Raw genomic sequence first — 22,343 nt, forward strand, 5'->3', positions numbered from 1 at the left:
TTCTTTTTGATACAAAGCTTTGGTCAGTGTTTCCTTATGCCATAGTACTGAGGCCCTAATATGTAAACCCTGAATACTGCTCATCACCCTCTTGAGATAAGTCTGACTGCTTAGCCAGAGCTACCAACTAAATCTTTGTGGTCCAGACTGATACCAAAGGGGATTTATTGCATATACCTGTAGTCTTAATCTTCTGTAGTGATCCCTAAGGAAACTGCACAGGATTCTGCCTAACGCCAAAGTCTCGTGTATCGATGGATTTCCAACCATCCATAATCCGTCTTGGATTAATGTATATCTGGCATGGATTATGATTTGATCTCTTATCAGTTCTTTGAGGGTAATACCATTCCCAAAACGATATTTTTCAGATAATGGGCCTCATTACACGGACGGCGGTAACCATGACGCTATTAGCACCATGGTTGCTGCTGGTATTTTACCGAGTCCGCCATGGTGAATGGCGGAATTACCGCCCTATTCCAAGGTGTGTGGGGGCGGTAATTCCCCATTCACCATGGCGCTTCCCCATTCCCATTTTTGCCCCATAGGGCTCCATGGGAATGGGGAAGGTGGTAATTATGGTACCGCAAATTGCGGTACCATAATTACCTCCTAGGTCCCTTTGCAGTTCCCGTCCTTAATGGCTGGTAAAACCAGCCGTTAAGGTAGGGTCCCACAAAGGGACCTCGTAGTAAGGCGGTAAGGGTTTACCGGCACTGGTACCCTTACCAGTACCGATAAACCCTTACCGCCATCCGTGTAATGAGGCACAATGTCTTTAAAGCTGATACATACTCCTCAATACTTTCATGCTCCTTTTGTGTTCTGGTATAGCAGTGATACCTGTTGATGGCTACATTGATTTCTGGAGTGTAGTACTTATCTAACTGTCTTAACGCCTTTTCGTGTTCGTCACTGTCTCCTGCTTCATCAACAGTCAATTCAGGAAGTTCTCTATACTTCCTTTGTCCTTCTAGACCTAAAAAAGCATGTAACAATATGAGTTTTTTTCTTTTGGGTCGTTAGTCCCTCCTGTTCCAGAGTTTTCGTGTAATTCACCCAGAATTCTCTCCATTCTGCCCATGTGGCTACTGGCTGGCCTGGGCCAGGCTGAACATTTTACGGTGATTGTATGCTTATTCCTTGCACTGTTTACTGTTTATTGTATTCTGCAGTTATTGTGATTTGGCTGTCTCAATCTTTCCTTGTATCTGGTTAACTTCTACTCCTTATCTGCTTCTGAGTTCGTATGATAACTCCTTATTGTGATCTCACTTTCCTTACTGAAACCACCTTGAATGAGTCTGTGAGAATTTTTATTTTCTACTGTGATGATGAAGGAGATTAATCTGTGTGCTAAGCAATTCGTCACCTGACTTCCTGACTGTAACGTGCAATATCACGTGATGGCGTGTATTGCTAGTGTCCTTTCCGCTAAACTTATTTTTCTTTAATTTGGCAGTCAATCTCGCGACAATGTCGATCATCGCATGGCCCCTTCTCCTCTCACCGTTTCATCCAAAATTGCTGCCCAACTCCAAAATACTCTGGGCCAAGTTTAATCAAACCGCAGCTGAATCCGCACAGAGGAACAGTGACGATTTCCCTCCGGAGCTCCTGCTCTTGTTTCCCCTGCGTAGGTTCTCGTCAGCGCCGGGTATCCTCGTCGCCAAATGTGGTAACAAAGACAAACTCCTCTGGAGGGACACAGGTATATTTATTGTTGAATAACCCGGTGCCCTGCCTGCATCAACTCCATACCCATACAGCCATCTTTTCAACCCTCGCAACGTTCTCTCTGCTTCCTGATTCCTCCCATTCAAACCCAAACATTCTATCACGCGGATGCAGGCAAGATGTAAGTATAAGTATAAACCAACAAACTAACATCAAACTAACATTGAATATACAACACCAGGCAAGTTAACGCCATCACGTCATCTCCAGCCTACTATACTAAATTGCTAAACACAGCCAAACTATTCCCCACTACTGCCTGTCCATTGCGCGAGCCATAATTGGGTCTAGACTGGATTATTGCAATGTCCTCTAATGAAACTCCAAACCATTCAAAATAATGCTCTCCGTGCAGCCTTGGGAAATCCCAAAATGGACCACACCTCTTCCGCTAGAAGACAGGCCCATTGGCTACCCATTAGAGAATGTGTCCTCTTCAAAACACTTGCCATCACACACAAATGCATCAACCACACAGCCCCACCCTACCTCACATAGAGAATAAGCAGAACCTGAGCTTCGAAGGCCCACTAGGACACCATACTCCAACCGACTCACAGTGCCTACAATCCAGAGCAGGCGGGGCAAGTTTCCCATTTATTGCTCCTAGGGAATGGAACGCCCTGCCGCTTACCTTCCGAGCAGAACCATCACCCCTGGCCTTCTGAAAAGCTCTCAAACCTTGGTTGTTTGTTTGTTTCCGTATGCTGCAATGTTTTCAATATGCAAGCCAGTTCTGTAAGATTTATGTAACTAAGTTGCTACCTTCTGTAACAGCGCCTCGATGCCCACAGGCTGCATGCAGTGCTTTATAAATGTAATAATAAAATAAATAGTTGGTCCCCACACCAGACCATGGGGGTGGCGGGGATTAGAGGGGTAGAACAGTGCATATAATACTCCTAATCGGTCGTGGTTTAGACAGTATTATCCACCTAAATTGCACATACTGCACCGTACAGTCAGGCTTTAAAATAAACTGTATTATGTTGCCAACGTTAACTACATATTATATATATATATATATATACATGCGTTTTATTTAAGAAAAAAACATATTGTCAACAACGAACTGGTGAATCTCATCTCCAAGTCTGATGTGGCGCTAATGCCCTTTTCGAAATGGCGGACTTTATGTAAAATAAGCGATAATTGTCCAGCTGTAGTAAACACAATCGGGAGCTTTAATTAACACATTCAGGAATCAACCACTATATTTGGACTCATAATCCGCAGAATTGTTAAGCACGGCCGCGGCTGCCACGGGATGAAAACGAGCCTACAAGATTTCTATTTAAAACTACATTTCCCGTAGCTCTCCACGCCGGAAGTGATGTTGAGGCGTACTCTTATACGTCGGTGACCCGGATGTTAATTCTTTTCCCCTCAGCAAAGGTAAGAATGGCCGTTCTTTGCCGTTTCTGCTATGGTTTCGTGATTCCAATCCATTGGAATCCGCCTCCTAAATCCCCAGTCGGTGCTTCAGTGACAATTGGAGACAAAGCTGCTAGGCTCACCCATTCCATGTCTTAGATGTTATGTGGCCTAACAATTAATCGTAGCTAGTTACGGAGGCGTGATCGTTCTGGAAGTCAGCCGCTGCAATTAACCCAGGAAAAGGACGTGTTTCTTAACCCCTCTAACGTTCCGTGCGTGACGGTAACCAGTAATGTGACAGTGTACCCATGGGCTTGATTCCCAAAGACTATACAACAGAAAACCGTAATTTGAATCGTCCAAATAACATGGTGTCATGAAGTGAAATAAAATACAAAAGTGTCTACTGCGTCGTATCTGCCATCCTGTTAGCAATTTCAGTGGTGGTAGTAGCGCTGCGACGCACCGTTTTGCGTCGGGGTAACTTCTAATGTTTATCCCCGTCTATGCCAATACGCGAAAACGTTGTCCCGTGCTGTTTCTCTAAATGATCGCAGTTCTTACAAAAAAGTGCACAAAGTTGATTTCGTTCCACCTGGACGCTATAGTTATTTTCTAACGGCTACGGTTATCTATATGTTGTCAGAATGTTGATGCTATGTAATGTGTTTTGTGTGATTTCCTAACTTTCATTCAAACTTGTGCATAAATAAAATTGCGTGCCCTTGTGTGCACGAGCTCCCGTATTCAAGTGCGTCTTATCTAGTGGGTTTCCGTTTGAGAAAAGACTTCATTTTATACCTAAAAATATTTTTGTTTTGGGATTAGTCTAATCACTATTTTTAGTAATTGGCCGTTGGTTTATTCAGTGAATTGCCAACCACAGACATGCGTGGTCTTATCCCAATCGGCCTGAGTCCGATTATGTCTTGCAATGCATACTGCAGTGTTTGTTTGAGGTTTTGTTTTTTTGTGCTAGGACATACGATCTAAATGAAGCGTTGTGGCCACGATCCTAATATGTAGTGTGGGTTGACTTTGGTAATGGGTCCTTTAAAGTGTTTTGGGGCTAGTGGGGGCATCCTGAGATGATGCATGCAAACTGAAAGCACCTGAGGGCACTTCCTCTGCCTCCACTCTAGCACTTCACCCATCATGGTTATATCCAGAGCACAGTTGGCTGCACTGGCTACATGCACTTAAAGGAACAGTACGCTCAAAAATATTGTCCAGAGAGTTTGGGCATGTGTTTAAGCATACGTTGATCGATCGTAAAAACATTTCCTATACACCTTACTGTAGTTTTCCTCACTTTTACACATATGAAATGAGGCAGCAGGGCGCGGCCATCTTGTGCTAATCGTATCCGTTGCTGCATCGCCCGCCTAATGACCTGTCTCCATGGAAATGGCAGGATGCCTCTTTCCTCAATAAGTATAAACAGACCGCTTGTCATCAGACATTGGAAATGCTTTTTCAATAGTTTCACTGTCTAGCCTGGTCAGAATGTCGCTCAAGCTAGCTTTGTAGTGCACCGCTTCCTGTTTTTATTCATATATATTTTTTTTTTTTTTTGTGTTCAAAAGTTCATTTTTCTTCCTCCTATATAAATAAATGTGGCAGTGCTAGGATTTTTGGTGTCATGGGAGAGAGCCATGTTGTGGTCGTCCTGTGACCATGGTTGCTTCTTCACTTCTGTATAGGATGGCGGCTGTGACATTTGTGGCGTGAGAGTAATGTGACTGGTGTTTTTGTCTGTATAGGGTGTCTATCTGAAGTTGTATGCCCCTTACAAACTGTCTGTTTTCAACGAGAAATACCAAAGGCAGTATTCTCTTGCTCTTACCGACGACTCTAAACTGGCTTGTGTTTATTGGCGAGAACAATTTTTGTGTACGCAAAAGGAATGATCTAATCTCTCCTTGCATATTCAACCAGTACCGAGAAGTGTTTGTCATACATTGTTTTGCTTTCCCAAATTTTTTGAGTGAATGCTAACTTCGCTTGTTAGCGATGTAAGATTTTTCAGAGTAGATGGCTTTATTTTAGACGTTAAAAATAAATCGAGCCAGAGATTTAGGAGGTTCGGGAGTCCAATCCGCCACGTGAACCTAATTCGTGTCCTGTTAGATTAGAAGGAGGTTTCCTGGATCCGAAGTGACTAGTTCTCTCCTGATCCAGAAGATTTACTGAACATGGAGTTAAAAACGATTGTGCTACTTTTAGTGTTACAGACTGTGCAATGAAATCCTTTAGTCTTTAATGTGAGATGCTGGTATGCGTATATCATTGCCACATACAAATGGGGTCTTGATATCCCATTAAATTGATTCTCAATTTAATAACTGCAGAAAATCCTACGGGCGATCGACCTGTTTAGAGTTAACTGCAACAGACGGCCAAACAAGAATTTGGATAACTCCAGTGTGCGCTTTTATTTTTTCGTCTCTTGCACTTAAAACGTACTACTTGTTTTTAAAGCTCTCTGCAAGCTTGTCCCCCTCTCCCGCACAATTAACGCAATCTTCCGATCATATCTTCACTAAAGCTCCACTTTCGTAACCAAGAGGAAGCATCTGCCCACGTTTCTCCACTCATTGAGTAGTCCTGAGGCCTTGGGACTGCTGTAATGACTTTCGTGTGTTCCACATCACCCACCAAGTTTAGCATTGCCATTCCCACCACCTCAGGATTGTGCCTTTACGGTTTTTTGTTTTGGGGGGCAAAACGCCATATACATACTTTAAATGCAAGAACAATAAACCATCTTTACCCTATTCGAGATAACTACGAGAGGCTGGCACACTTTGGCTTTTTGCGACCTGGTTCCCTGTTTGTCAATTATCAGTTTCAAATTTAGTAACAACCGATTGCTTGAAATATTATGCACAAAATCAATAATATTATAGTATTGCTTTAAAGAGCGCTATGGGTTGCTGCTTGCTGTTGTGTGCACTGAAGTTACACTTTGAATTTGTGATGGGCATGTTTTTAATGCAGAGTTAATTGCCGTTTGGAAAGACTTGTATGCAATGGAATTTTACTAGATGTGTGGTAGTTTGAGATCTTGTGCGCTATAACAAATGCATATTAAATAATGTCTTCTGTGTTTAATTTTGGCAGATGGCAGACGAGCAGAAAGCCAAAAAGACCAAAAAGCACCATGCCAGCCGTAACCCGGTGTTGGCTCGTGGTATCGGGAAATATTCCCGGACTGCGATGTATGCCAGAAAGGCTTTGTACAAGCGCAAATACACTGCACCAGAAACTAAGGTAAGATTGTGTGAATGTGAAACTACAACGTCTGTAGATTGTAGTTTTCTCAATTGGCTTATACAGGTTGCTTCCTGTCTCTATTCCTAGATTGAAAAGAAGGCACGAGCACCTGGTACTGTATCCAAGCCAGTTGGTGGAGACAAAAATGGAGGCACCCGTATGGTTAAGCTACGTAAAATGGTAAGTGCTTGCCCTTAAGTTGCATGCTTTACTATTACTTTTTGTAGTATTTTGTCTGGATGTGGCACTGTTGCCTTCGCACTACTCGGTCCCTAAACTAAATGAATTGGTGTAGTGCTTATCCTTTTCCATTGCAAATGGAATGTCGCTAGGAATTGGTGGGTTTGTCTTACTTGGATATTTAGATCTAGGGTGCTTGCAATCAATATTTTTCTCTCTTAGGAGGGTATAAGCATAACTTATTGGCCTGTGGGGGAGCATTAAGAAAATCCACATACAGTTCCCCACTAGCCCCTTTTACTTCCTAAAACGATGCAAGTATTCCCAACAAAAAATCTTAAAACGTGAGCGAATAATGCTCATTGCTCCACTGATATGTTTGGGGTTAGCGGTACACTGATAACAGCAAGGTGCTCTGAATTACTGCCGTATCTGAAAAGTAACTTAAGATGCACAAAGTTATTTGTATTGATGGGTACTAAGTATGGCTGTCTGGTTTACAATTAAGATTGTTGTACTTGCCCAGAAAATGCCTGTTCAGACAGAGAAACTTTTCTTACTCCCAACTTAAAGAAATGGGGAGTAAAATACTCCTTCCCATTTTTATTCTTGGAGGTTGCTGCACACACACTACCAACACAGCACCAATAATATTAAGCCTGTAATATAGCATTTAAGAATTGTTTGTCCTCTACTAATTCTACACGTGTAGAAGGGCATGTTATCTATTGAAGATCCCATCTGACCTATTGTGGGCTGTTTACACGAGATACTGATCTTTTACCTTGAGCTTTTTTTGTTATGCTGCTGGCAGACAAGGAGAGCATTTATGGTGGAATCAGAAATGGACATTAATTTAAGAAATGGTTGTAAAACTTTTTTTTCCCTCTTCCAGCCACGATACTATCCGACTGAGGATGTTCCCCGCAAGCTGCTGAGTCATGGTAAAAAGCCCTTTTCCCAGCACAGGCGCAAGCTGCGTTCTACCATTACTCCTGGGACAGTGTTGATCCTTTTGAACGGGCGTCATAGAGGAAGGGTAAATTTGATTTGTAACTTCATTGTGGCATGTGTTGAAACATTTGCTAAGTTTCCGGTGCTTTGTTCTGCAAGGTTTGCCCTTGTTTTCTACTGTCTGCCCAGTGAGCATTTTTATTGAACCACACACCTCCGGATTGTCACTTCGGGTTTTGGGAAGGGTGGCAAATGTATGAATAATGGGCATTTTCTGTGAGCATACTTGAAGTCTCAATTTTGGCTTGGTTCTATTGCATCTCCCGACCAAAGATCGAAAACTTGGTAGAATTATACGTCTGTGGTTGGGGGGGGGGGGGGGTGGTTAATTTAATCCAAAAAGGCTAGCAGTCCGACCATATGTCCCTTTTCTCTGTCAATCGATAGCACTCCTCTTGGTCAATATCTTCTGCCTCTGACACCATGGTCCATCCATTCTTCTAAACTGTGTTGTCTTGGCTCCAAGGACTACTACAATGGTGGACCCTTATCTCTTTGGCTGTTCTCCTTCCCCTGGAACACCTTTGCTACTCCTACTCTTGCATAAGTGTCCACAGGATCAGTCTTGGACCCACTCCTCGTTAATATGTACACATTTTCTCTGGGCAAACTAATGCTTAAGCTTTTAATACCACTTATTTTCTGATGACAACCGGGTCTTATTTGTCTTCCTCCCCCCCCCCCCCGACCTTTCACCAACTCTCTTCCTGCTGCGCAGGGTGGGGAGGCAGTTTTGTCTGTTGCTAAACTGATGTTCCCCTTTCTCCAAACCTCTAATGCAACTTACTTTTCCATCCCTAGTATCAATTTCTCCTCATTGTGCCATAAGACCAACCAGACAGCGACCGTAAGCTACATGATTTCCTCCGTAGCCAGAAAGATGGCCTAACTTCACCCACAACACTGCTAAAACTATCTCCACCCCGGTTCTCGTTAAACTGGCCTACTAATGGGGCTCTTTTTTCACCCACGATGTTACTACTTTTTTCATGACTGTAATATGCGCTGTGGCTCTTTCAATATGCTACTCGCTTTTTAAAAAATGATCTGCTCCTTGTTCCTCCCCTATACATGGTGTAGCACACCAATCTACACCACCCTGCAGGATCAATTTGTGTCGCAGGAGTTGCTCTGGTCTGTTTATTGCAAAAAGGTATTAGGCTGTAGTCCCATATGTACCCTGTATAATACCCCCAAGTGAGTTGAAATTTGGGTTTATTTTTTACTCCCACTTTCAAACCAGTAACGGCAAAGCCGATAGTTTGGCTTTGTTCATTTTTGTGTTGGTTATGTGAGGGATCGATCCAGTTTAAAAGGCGAGCAGGCTGTAGGGCTGCTTAACATGTGACTATTAGGTAAGCTGCTAGCCTCTGCTGGCTGATTGCAGCTCAAACTGCCTGCTTCAAAGGTCCATGATGTATGAACCAGCATGGCATGAATATGATGCTTAGTTCATGTAAGACCCTTGCAAATCCAGAGCCTGCCGAGTCGAGTATCGGCCATCTATTATTGGATTTGATATTTTCTGCCTAACTGCATGGTTATGCCAAGGCAAAGATTCCTCTTTTTAAATGCAATTGGCCGTTCAGTCCTTGGATTAGTAGTTTACAATTGTAGTTTTACATGTATACATGCAGCACTTCGAGAAAGTCAGGCTGGGCAATCCATTGAGCAGAGAGATGGTGTGGATTGAGGCTGCTGCCTAGCAGGTGGTACTGGATACTAGGCTGGTACGAAAGGGTGAAATACAGAGGGGTTTCGGTGGCACACATTGTTTTCCAGTGATGATGTTATTGAGGGCTCTTTTTATTCAATCGTGAACCTTCACTACTGTCAAGCACTTTACCCATTTATTCTAGATGGAAATTACGCCAAAACCACACGCGTTGCATACTTCTGTGTTTGTCTACTTCTGCCAAAACTTTGTTTTTATTTATTCCTGCAACATGCAATACAGGAAGTGTTTAACGCCGTTGAATTTGTATTGCTGATATCAATACAATCGGTGCATACTATTGAAGCCAATGACTTTGTAGTTTTGGCACTATGCAAATCATGGTTGTATTCTACAGAAAGTAACACTGGAAGTGACATTTTATGTTGGAAAATAAATGTAAAGGCACAAGCCGGTTTCAATAAATTACTGTTGCCGATAGTTTATCTTGCTAACCACCTGGCATAAAAACGGGCTCCATTTGAACAGCCCTTTGCCCGTATGAATTAAGAAGGGTAGTATTAACAGTGGTGGTTAAAAAAGAGAATTGCCCTACAGTTAGGCACAAAAGGGTTTTAAGTGTTAGCTTCTTCGCCATTTGTAGAATATGTATACGCATAGACATGTGTTTCAGAATGTGTTCTGATAATATTGGTGTGTATTTTTAGAGAAATATATTGTAATGTGTTTTGGTAAATATTAAAATATGTATATTTTTGATAATTACATGGTTACTCGTCCGTTTTTGGTTAAGGGGTGAACATGACTAAGTTTGCATGCATCTAGGATTACTCACTCTTAGCAGAAAGGGAAGGAAGCTGTATTGTGGGATTCTTCAGATTTTACATTTGAAAGCTACATGTTTGAATTTGTTTTACTTGTGGTCCAAATTATGCGTCTTAAATGCTGTGGGTATAGTTTACGCGCCTTAACTACCGTTTCACGAAGCTAAAGAGCAACGCGCATAAGTTATAAAGGACATTTTGGGTGTCTTTTTTTTTTTCAACAATGCGTAATATTTCAAAACAAAGCATCATTTGTGTTTCAAGTGCTGACTATTGAAATATCTAACTTGTCTGAATGGAATCTCATGTACTTTTATTTTATTCATAGCGTGTGGTGTTCCTGAAGCAACTTGGGTCTGGTTTGCTCCTTGTAACTGGTAAGAAGCCTATGTATCTGGTTGGCTATATATTTTTTTTTATCCTAGCTCTTGTATGCCTTTGTGCCTAACTAATTGCTTTGTAATATCTGTTGGCATGTTAGCAGACTCTGGTGCTTAATTCTATTTTTTTTTCTTTTTAGTTTTTTTTTTAAAATGTATATAGGGTAGTTAATCGTGTCAAGCAAGTTTGTGTTGCCGTTTGTGAGAATTGTCCCCCTGTTGGGGAGAGGCGCGCACAGACAACTTTATATGGTTGATCTATGAAGGAGGCAAATGTTATCTAGCTCCTAATGTAACATAATGGCTTTCATCAAGTTTCATACTTTGAAGGCTAGTCAAGTCTCTGTCCCTTCTCTCCAGCATGCACGTCAGTCTCTCCATATTGAAAAAGTCCCAGCTTTTAATTGACAATTCCTTTTTAGAAGTTTTCTCTGGCTTTTTCCAGTAAGTAGCTATGCAACACCTTGATGCTAGCAGCAAAGAGGGTATCCTATGTATGACTTGGTCGTCCTCATTCCAAAAAGTGCCAATGTGGGTGACGCTGTACATGTCATTGCATTCTTGATCCATGCTAGGATTTCTTTTCAGAAACTGGAGTTTTATGAACGAGTGCACCCCACTATTAACTGCAATTGGCTTGTTTCCCTTCTGGCACACCCGGTCCCAAAACTTGTCCCAGATTTTGATCCCCCATTTGTTTCCCAATTTACTTGCATCTCCAAGGGAACCCTTGGTTTGGTTAACAGGAGCTCCCGCATTAACAAATATCTGATTGCCCCTGCCCTTAACGATTGCCCAGAATGATTGTCCCACGCCCTTCTGGGGATTCAGTATTTATTGCCTATCCTTTAATTTGTTTCCTACATGAGCATTATGGACAGGCGTTTACCTCACTGGATTTACGTTTTGAAGGTAAAGCCTTTCACATTAAGGGTCACTACCCTTCGGTTGAGGTATCCTAGAAGTGTTGAGTGCCTGTTGTCTTCAGCCCCTCGTTTCTTTTCTTTAGTTCCCTTTTAGCTTAAATCTCTGGTCTGTCGGATCCACACCCTCTTAATTGCATTCCCTTAACCATCCCACAACATAAACCTAATGTAATATCAACTGTTAAATCAACAGTTGTATAGATCTCGATGCCTAGGTAACTCTGGGGCCCCATTGGAGATGTATCCCAAATTCCTACCCCCATTTCAGTAACCAAGCACTTCAGTTTTTCCTTTGACAAGTGCCTTTCTACACTGTCATTCAGACCCACTTCACTCCAGTATCATCTCAACGCTCATATCACCACAAGATGTTGCCAGTCATGTTCTCCCCCCGCCCCACCCCCTGTGAAAGCGTAAGGCGATTTTCATTCGAACTTTGTTTCTGGTTCCGCTCCTGAAGGGTTTAGAAAATGTGCTTATCATATGCAGGGCAGGTGATGCAAATAGGCCAACTAATAGCTCGCCTGTGGTGGACTCGGCAGGAAGTGCCATTGAATGAACGTACAGTCCTTTAATATCACATTGACTCAATGTATTACAATTCAATCTTTCTTTCACAAAGATATCATTAACTGAACACACATTACATTTTCTGCAGTTATGGCTAATTCAATCAACCTCATCATCGCTACCAGTTTCTGCACAATTACCTGACATGTTTCGTTCCCATGTATGTAACCAGTAATAACATTTCTTCAGGGGGGTCAGGTGTTCAGAACACAGTAATTCAGCTAACTCTCCCAGTTGCGTATCCCTGGTGTTGCTAATGTCTAAACCCTAATCCATGGCAGTCGGATTGATTTCATAGAATTTAACCTCTTTAACACATCTACCTTTACACTTTTAGTCAATTATGTAACAGTGACAAAATATCTGTAAATCACACATGTTCAGCAAGGTAAGTTTATACTAGTTTTGTAAACCACCTTCGCATCAGTAGAATTCCCATACGGGGCATCGCACTCCTTAATGGTGTGTGATTCAACACTGTAAACACCTTCTCATTGGATATGGGTACAGCCTTAAGTATTGTAGGCAGTAGTAACGCGTCTTTTTCTGGGTATTTACGTCACAGGATGTATTGGCAAGCTCAACATTTCTAACAAGGTGTTGAGGGACGGGAGAGGAAGAACTCTCAGAAGAGAGCCACGGAAAGGAAGGATGAGACTAGCTTCCTAGTCGTCCCATAACACTTGTGACGTTGCCCACCAGGCCTGGCTTTTTAGCCAACTTCAGGAACTCGGACATGTAGACCTATATTTATTTTTTGAAATCCCCTATTTTAGGATGGAAAAATGAAACCAACTCCCAGGCTGGAAACGGCTATTGGCTGAAGGCCATCACTGATTTCGTTGCATGCAACATGGGGGGGGGGGGGGCGGCACTCGGCAGCTACAGGAGGTGAATAAGGAAGTGCTGAAGGGAGAAAAATTGGGAGAGGAAGGGTTGGTGCGAGGATGAAGGGGAATGTAAAGACTAGTGGGAGGATGCCACAGAGAAAAGGGGCAGTGTAGTGGAAGAGTGCTTGTAGAAAGACTGGAGGGTAAGGGAAGAGCTGTTTGAGGTGGCTGGGGCAGAGAGGAAGTGCTGTGTTCTGTTGGATAAGGAGAGGAGTATAACTATGCCATATTGTCCTTCTCAAGTATTTAGACTGACCACTCTCTACCACTTTCAGGTAAATTATTTAGTTATGACAACTAGTGAGAGAACGTGGATCTTGCGAGGACTTATAGCAGTGATGCATTTCCCACAATGAAACTGACAATGTCCGTAGCTAATCAAATGAGCTCTGGATTTGAGAAGCTTTTTCAGGTTAAGAATGGGGTAAAACGATGGGTGGGGCAGCAATTTGGCATGCCCTCTCCAAATGAAACGTGAGGTTTATTCTCTACTAGCCCCTTTCCCAGGGGTGATCACATATAGCTCCTTCAAATTTCCCAACAAACACGAGAAATCCCCAAAACCTGAATTTTCGGATGTGTGCTGCATGTAGCATGTCCAGGGCAGGTTTGTTGCAATGATGCTCTCCTTGTTTTTTTATGTCTGAGGGAATCTTGTTTTGCTGCCCATGCTATATTTTTTTTTTTCAAAATGTGTGGGTTACTTTGTTCTGCTTCTGCCAATGCTACATTTTCACGTGTTCCCTTTATGGGGGCCTGTACTGCTGCACTTCTTTGTGTGCCTGCAACATCTGTGACGGTGGTCAAATGGAAGATGGCATGGTTGTTGCCTGTATTCCACCTATTGAGACTGATTTTGCTCTGCTGAGTGCTCCTTTGTGCGAGGGAAGCCTCTGCTGTACCTCGCATGCTTGTGAAGGAAGCTTGCATTGTGTCTGCCATGCTGTGTTTGTGTGCACGAGGGAAAACCTGCAATGCTACTCGCTGTATCTTTGGTGTACCATTTTCTGTGTAAAAAATGTGGACTGCAACTACATATGCTGAATTTTGAGGGAGTAAAATGTGCGTTGCTTTTGCTGTTTTAGTATGTTAAGCAATGGTAAAATGAAAATCTGATATAAGTCTGGTGGGTTTTGTGTGGCACTCAACTTAATGAGCAAGGTTCCCATGAAATGTGTGGTTGAGTCGCTAGCTACCAGTTCAGAGTAAAAAAAATATATATATATACATATATATAGCCAGATAAACATTTGGACCCATTAGTGACGTGAAAACCTATCCCATTATGGAATCGCACAACACTTTCATTGATGCAACTAGATATTTGAAAATGTGAGACCTCTGTATACAATGTCAGGGAATTGCCTAAAGCCTGATGTTTAATGCAACTGCAGCTAGAACATTATGTAAAGTTATACCAGAGTACTGAGCAGACCCTCCAGGATATTGCGGCATGAAATGGAAAATTTTGCGGCACAAAAAAGAAAAAATTGCGGCACACAACTGCATTTTTTGCGGCATTATTTATTGTCGAAAAATACATCATTTAACATCTTTTTTATCCAAAAACAGAGAACTTGAACAGTACAGAGTGTTGCACATTGAAACAGGAATGTTTGAGGTGATGTGGAGAACTTTGAACAAACCTTTGAGCTAACTTTTTCGAGCAATAGCATCAAACTGTGAGCCTGAAATGCCCGTCATTGTTTTTTCAAAGCAGTCTTCTGAGTTAATGCCTTCTGCCACTTGATTTATAAGCACTATAATGGCACTGATTGCATAGCTTTCTGAGCACCCCCGTCCATTCCTGAGCTACATCAGTTTCAGTACTTGGTCTCAATCCCATCTCCCCTAATCACACCAGTCCTGACTTGCAGCTCCTCTTTTTTTCTGTGGGTTCCTAAATATAGCTCTACCAGGCGACCTCAGTCCTGACTTTCAGCACTCTACGCAACTCCTGCTTTGGTACCTTCATAATGCTGCCCAGCTATAACCCCTGCATTTTCAGTACTGGGATGTAGACACATACAGGCACACAAGCACACAGCTTTGCTGATCTACCTAAATTCTAAAATGCGCCCCTTCTGCTATCCCCCTACTGAGATCCTCTCACACAGGTGCGTCCAGGCACACCTTAAGGTAACCCTTATGGTCCATTTCTGGAAGCCCATCACTGCTTCACTACCACTCTTTAGTCATGGCATGTGAACCCAATATGTACGGGCAGTCCTCCGGGGTTAGGTCCACACATTTCAAAACAATGACATTGAAGTGGAGCTAAACACCCTCAAAGCCTAAATTGGCAGATAAGTACCAAAATCGAAAATTTTAAAAGACTGGGGAGTGAAGCGTTGGGTATAGATAGTGGGTGAGTGCAGTGAAGAAAGAGGAAATCCAAAGATGGCATGGGGGTGGTGGGATCCCTATAAAAGTAAATGGAAGGTGTATCTTAATTAAAGATGACAACGTCGATACGATAATCTCAAAAAGACTGTCTCCCATCCAAATGAGCCATGAGAATCCTCCCTTCAGCATCATCTACAGGCCATCTGGCTTGCCACCAAGGCTGAAGGCACTTCCCTCGCCAGCATTCGTCCCCCAGATCTATACTCCCAGTCCGTTGCTGCGCACTGCTAGAATTGTTTTGCATAAATCAGGGCATTTATGTAATTCCTTTAGCTCTTAGTCTTCACTGTGGGTCACCTGCGTCTGAAAATCGCCTCCTTCCCAGTTCCTATTCCAGCTTTCTACCAGATTCACTGCCTGCTCCTCTGGAAGCACTCTCGAAACCGCATAACACTCTGAGGTGCTCCCACAGTCGGTCCATCGCTACTAGTGTTCTGTGAGTTGCTCCCAAAGCCTTAATCCTCCACAGCAACACTGTGTTATTTGGGGAAGGGGTCCCTCAAGATGCTTCTTAAGCTCAAGGGATCCAGTAAGCGCTCTTGCCAGTAATCCTGCCAGGTTTCCTGGCACCTTAAATCCTTTAAGTCATTTAGTGCGGTGGACAGGCCACATCACTGGTGTGGGTCACAGCACAGCTGTGGCAGCAATGCGCTTTACAGGAGCTTGCTGCCATGTGAAGAAGATATGGGATACTGCTGTTGCCGAAGCTTGGTCTCGGCAAGCTTGGTGTCAGTGCAGACCCTCCCTAGAATAACTCTGTTACACTTAATCAGGTCCAGTATCTCTGCCAAACACAGAACGTGGGTTCCTTCCCCAAGATAGTTTCTATGAGTGTCCTTCACTGAAGTCCTGCAAAAAACAAGCATTTGCAAATCCAACAGTATTGACTTGATTTTAACATAACTGTGTATAGGAATTGCCAGCTGCTGCTATGGTAATTAATTGCAAGGCCTTTGTCATTTGTGTCCCGTTCTGTCTGGCCACGCTCTTTAGGACAGCCAGGCTGAGTCACCACAGCTTAACATTTTGGGGTGTGGAGGGGGGAGAGGGCTACAGCTCCATCAGTTCCATGGAGGGGCTTGAATTCAAAGGTGTCAACCCTGGTTCACACCTTTGAATTGAAGCCCCTCGGTTTATTTGCTTTTTGCTCAGTGGAGTTGTTAACCTTTGAGCTGCTGCAATTGGCAACCCCTCTGTGGATGCTATAAATCATTAAATGAGCGTGAAAAAGATACATAAAGCTAATGTGTCTTTTTTGCGCTCATTTAATGATTTATAGCGGGAAAAGGCAAATTTTGCGGTTTTTTTGCAAATCGCAAAATCACCATAACCTGGGTGGTCTGACTGAGGTACGTGCTACACGACCACTGTTCAGCAAGAGTACCCAGGGCCCAACAAACCCTCCTCGAGACTTCCACAAAAACTATCGATTACATTGTTGCAGGACTACCATTGATCTTTGCCATCCACCCCTGAATTTGTATTCCCTGATTGGCTGTTCTCAGCGCTCCATGTACCTTCTCATGGTGATGAGACTGTCCCCATTGTTGCCACTGGTATAACCACCTTGCCTTGGTGTCCCTGCAGGTTGCAACGTTGTTGCAACATGTGTATCAGTTCTTGTCTGCTCCGCTGGGAACTGCTCTTCATTGCAGGTAAATGGCTATTCTGCTAGGCCGTATCATGTGGGTGAAGACAGCAAAATTGTGCTTTTAGGCTTGCTTTTACTGGGGATTTATTATGCTATATTGTAAGTGGCTCTTTGCCCCTGTAGCCAGGAATGTTCTGCTCGCCTCTGACCTTGGCTGCGAGCACCAGTTCTGAGCAGCGTGCTGTAAAATTTGGTCCCTTAATTTGAGGCCTGTGGCTTCATACCCATCTACTATAGTTATGCTATGATTTCTGTCTATTGTATTTTCCTTATGGGTTGGTGGTACTTGGCTCTTCTTATTTCTTTATACAATCCTGTTATTCCATATGGATAGTTGCAATAGGCTTTCTTATTAAGCATTCAAGCAAGCTTGCTCTCCATCTCTTGCATTTGGCTAATGAAAGAAAATGGAGGTTTTCAACAGTATGCATCTGTCTTATCTACAGAACTGTGTAAGCATGTTCTTCCTGTGTCCGTCTACTTTCGTGCAGGGATGCGATTGCTTCATGGCTAATGTTAACTATGTTGTGGTGTCTCTAATGACGTCAGCACAGCTGGGTATTAGTCAACCAGGTCCAGTGTGGAGGCACGTGTTTCCATGAAGACTTCGGGTGGATAAGGTTTACATGGTTATTTATTAGTGTCTGTTCGCAAATGTCGAAGTTCCTGGCCAAACAGTGACTGGCATCTTGCTTTTCTGCCTCTTTGGGCTGTCATGCTTATAGGCGTCAAGAGGGACATTCCAGGGACCCTCTCCAATTATGTTAGTTTGCTCTCTTGGCATAAAAGGTCCTTGAAATTAGCAAAAAATACATTGCTGATCATGGAAGGGTGTATTACTGGCGCTAAAAATTCAAAACTGCCACAGACACCTCTGCAGTAGAATGTAGGTGCCATAGCCCTTCAACGGAATTACCGACACATTTGTGAGGTTAAGCAACTGCTCAAGGTGAGGCATGACAAAGGAGACCAGAACAACGCACTGTTACTTGGCTAACAAAAACAAGTATTCAGCCATCAATAAAATAGTCTGCTGTAGCGGATACTCATTTGTGCAGTTTTAGTTGCTAGTTGATGATGATTAGCAGATTTACTCCAAACGATCACTATTTTCATGACGGCTCTCCTCCCCTAGACCACCTTGCTGTCTGGATTTTCATCTGCCACTCTAGCAGGCCTACACAACTCCAAAATATCTTTCATGCAGCAAGGGTGGGGTATAGCCCCCAAAACTCCGCTGGCGCTGTGCATATATATGGAGAGAGCATGCGTTGATGCAAGCAAGTTTTGCATCTGGCCTCATCCCGTCACTGCATCCGTCAAGGCTCCCTCTTTTGCAGATGCCTGCACTGGAAGCCCTCCTAGTTTCCATTGTAATTGCCTGTTCGATTTAGTTTTATTGCACGCTCATGGATCGCTGCCCTTGTTTACAGCGCTGGTTTCCAGTCTAAGTCTCAATGTGCCTGGTCCTCACAGTGCTGTATGGCTGCTGGGTTTCATTTACTGAGGAAAACTGCAGGGCAATGTGTTTGGAAAGAGTGGGCATTGTTAACATTCTCCTGAGCTTGGCAAGAGGCTGCACACCCGCCTCTCCTCCATGCTGGTTTCTATCATTTTCCACCTCTGCTTTTAAGCCCACTCCGCACGTTGCTGTCTTGCAATCCTTCTGTGGCAGTCTCTTAATTGTCCTGTATCACAGCTGGCCTAGTCGCCATTCGTTGACTAGGACGGAGTGAGCATCCACTTCCACACTTTGCACCGCCCAACAGGGCAGAGTAAGTCTCACTGGTGCCCTTGTAAGTTCACATGGACTTGGCACCTTCCTCTGCCAACTGCCACAGTTGGAACTTTGCAGATAAATATGGGAAATCTGTCAAATCCACTTTAGCTTATTGTGCCTTATTTTTGCAGTTGGGATCCTATAACCCTGAAAATATGAAGTATTTAAAGAAACATGTTTTCAAAAAACAAATATAAATCCTTACTAAAGAACAAGTTGGCTGCAGAAGCGGAGCTTTGCTGTGCATCTTAAACACAGATTTCGGCTACTTTCAACTTGCTGAGCTACCTCCTTTTTGTTTAACCATGGATTCCCTGATGGGAACAACGTGGCTACATCAGAGTGAAAAGTGCAGAAGTCATGGAAAACAATGTTAACCAGGAAAGCCAGTGATGGGAGTGGGTGGGTGCTGCCAAACATGAAGGTTAACACATCACCAGGAGCAAATTGGCGTGTACAGCAACATATGCAACCTCAGTGGCATTAACTACGAAACTAATAAATGCAGTCAAACCATACCTATCCACCGCCAACTGCCTCTCGATCAAGAGAGCCCCCATTGGAGCCAAATTAGACTATTGTAACGTCCTATTTGCTGGCATCCACCAAAAAATCTGAACCGACTCCTAGTAATACAAAATGATGCGCTCAGGGCTTCCCTCAGCAGCCCCAAAAGAGAGCACATCACCTGGGCCAGACAGCAAGCACATTGGTTGCCAACCAAAGAATACTATTCAAAACGTGCTTCCTACCGCACAAATCTCTCATGCAAAGCTCCCCCACTTCTATATATGACGGACAATATGCAGAGCAACCTCAGTTGGACTGGTTGGCGTGGTGAGATTTTATGGGTCCAACATTCAAACGGGCCAAAGCAGGATGTGCCTCCTTCACGACCCATGCGCGTACGTATTGGAACGCCCTCCCCACAACCCTTTGAAATGAGACCTCATTCCCATCATTCCGCAAATCACTTAACTCTGTCTCCACCGGCCCCTCCCCGACTCTATTCCCTTACAGGAGGAAATTTGAACTGCAAATTTCCTTTTAGGTGTTAGTTTTGTTAACTGTTATGTGCTTTGTTTCTTCACCCTTCTGGCCATGGTTTAATGTAACTAAGAACCAGAGACTGGTGCTCCTGTCTCTTTGTAAGCACGGCTGTAACAGTGCCGCGATGCCCCTGGGCCGCTTTGTGTGCTTTAAAAATTTCAAATAAATGCAGTGGGCCACAACAGTCTACGGCAATGGGAGCCAGTGCAATCTATCAGTGGTAGACCACAGTAAGGCCAGGAACATGTGCCAGTAGCCGGAGTAAGAGGAACGTTTAAGCTGCAAAGCTCAAGTCACTTATCAGTTATCTGTCGGCCATTGAGCACTGACTGGCTGGGAAGGAAGGTGCCAGTTCTTTTGTATCCCAGGCCTAGTCGGCGCGCTGCTGTGACGGCACTGCTCTCGTAAAGAAGCAGGAAACGGGGCTAACCACCAGCACTGCAGCCATACAATGAGTGGACTCTGAGCTAGGTGGGAAGACGTAGGTCATTGAGGTTGGAGAACCTGCATGAGCTGCGAGCGCAGTGGGATTCTAATGCTTGTATTGAAAATCCAACGAGGCATGGAATTGCAGTAGGTGTTGATTGGTGGGGACAGTATAAACCGACGAAGTTGTGAATGAGGTGAAAGTTGGTCGGGTTGGTGAGGAAGCTGGATCAGTTAGTTTTGACGTGATGATGCAAGTGACATGTTATGGAAGTGGTTGGAAAGTTAATTGCAGAGCTTGTGAGTTGGGATGTCTGGGCTGGGCAACTGGAGAGTTAAATTCCCTTAGGATTTTGTGGCATTCCCTGCATGGATTTTAGGAGTTGAAAATTCAATTTCCATTTTTTTTTTGTCTTTTCTTTTTTTTCTTTTGTACAAATATGCATTGTCTTGCAAGCGTTGTTTGGGTACTGTTGGTCCTCCAGGCGCAATTTGAGTGATTTTGGGAGTACCTCTTTTGGTGTGTGGTTGATCGTCTGGAGGGGTGACTGGTTGGTGTGAGGGGGTGGGGGGAGTCATGGCTTTTCAGAGAGCCATCTGTCAAAGGGGTTCACTGGGGGGGGTTGTCCGTCCTTGCAAGAGATCTGGTAGTGTAAGGACTGGGCAATTGGCCAGGTCAGGGTTGATGACTATTTTATTCCGGAGGGAGAGTGGCTGGGTGGATGTTTGCAGGAACAGCTGAAAGGGGAGGTTGGAAGTGAAAAGGATATAGCCTTGTGGTCTGTCCAGATGAGAGGTTGAGACGGGAGCGTGGAGGCTTGACCTGTTGTGCATATTAGTGCATCTAGGGTGTGTCCCGCAATATGGGTCGGGGGGGGGGGGTGTGAGGGAAATCAGTTGTTGGGCCGAGAGCTTCCGGATTGTCTGCATGAGTGGGTCATGGGGTTGGCGGGAACATCAAACCAGATGTTGCAGTCTCCTAAGAGTGCACAGGATGCTGGATCAGCGTGGTTGAGGGGGTTGCAGAGAGTCTGCAAAATAGCGGTTGCAATCAGGTGGCCTGTATAGCAGAATAAAGCTGTGGGAGACGATGTGGCTGAGTAGAAACTCGTCAAGAATAGATTTGCATTTAGTGTTGCAAGGTAGATGCTCTGTGGATACTACTGAAAGGTGTATTTTGTTATTTTGTGGAGGATGACTAGATGGGAGAGAATTCTGCTGTCTGGTCTGCACCAGGAGTGAAAGGACATTGATCTCTCTTCCTCAGATTATGGGCCAGTGTACTATGCTTTTTTTTTTTTTTTTCTTTTTTCTTCTTCGCCACGGGATTGTCGGCAGTGGTCTCACACCAGTCAGATGATTGGAGTACATAAAAACCTTGACCGTTTTGAAGTCTCTTTTCATCTGGATTTTGGCTGCTGACTTTCTTGTTCTGGCAGGGTCTACCATGGGTCTAGTCATCCAGAAAGCAGAATGGCAGAACGGATGGGCTCCTAGGAGACCACAAGGCACCAGCAAACTGGCAGATTTGCAGAGAATACATGCTGTGGGATCTTGCAGCCTGCTTAACCTTTGATGGTTTGATCTCCCTGGGCCCATCATTTATTCTTGACCTCAGTTAAATTCCTAGAAGACTAGTCGAGAGGTACTTTAAAGTAGGGGTGTCACGGTATTAGTTTTATGACGGTACGATAACCTTCTTGCCAAATGACGGTATATCATGGTTATCGCGGTATAGCAGGTGGAGTTAACTAATCTTGACAAATTTTTTCTAAAAGGTCATAAATTGGCAGATTTATCATCACAAAACCAGGCACCCAGGGCCAGAATTGGGCTTTTCAACATTCTTTCCACTGAAGTGCCTTGCTTCCACCAAACACACACACGTGTGGAGAGGAGGAGGGGGGAGCCCTGCTGCAACTGGCAAAGCAAACTGAATAGCTTTTCTTAAGTGGCCATTTGGGCTTTATGCTCCCCCACTGGCTACTGGTGAAGATGAACATGTTGCCATCTTGATAACCTGCATGCCACCGATCAATGGAGGCTGATGGTAGTATACGCTTGTGCGCATACACACACACACAGACGCACTCTCTTTACGTTACAGCCTTTAGTTTACTTGCGGGCCCAAAGGTGTTCAGTAATCACTGACATGTTACCCTTTGGTATGGCAGCAGG

General features: G+C 43.8%; 1 protein-coding gene across 1 annotated transcript in view; it reads left to right on the top strand.

The window, feature by feature from the left end:
- The first annotated feature begins 3,128 nt into the window (after window positions 1-3,128).
- The window catches only part of RPL6 (ribosomal protein L6), a 29,282-nt gene continuing 10,067 nt past the window's right edge, over window positions 3,129-22,343 (top strand). Inside the window, exons 1-4 of the mRNA XM_069619491.1 lie at window positions 3,129-6,390; window positions 6,481-6,573; window positions 7,469-7,612; window positions 10,415-10,463. Of these exons, the coding sequence (XP_069475592.1) occupies window positions 6,241-6,390; window positions 6,481-6,573; window positions 7,469-7,612; window positions 10,415-10,463 (436 nt within the window). The 5' untranslated portion in view covers window positions 3,129-6,240. The remainder of the gene's footprint in view (window positions 6,391-6,480; window positions 6,574-7,468; window positions 7,613-10,414; window positions 10,464-22,343) is intronic.

Source organism: Ambystoma mexicanum, chromosome 10, assembly GCF_040938575.1.
Source record: "Ambystoma mexicanum isolate Mex_15411 chromosome 10, UKY_AmexF1_1, whole genome shotgun sequence".
Lineage (NCBI taxonomy): Eukaryota > Metazoa > Chordata > Amphibia > Caudata > Ambystomatidae > Ambystoma > Ambystoma mexicanum.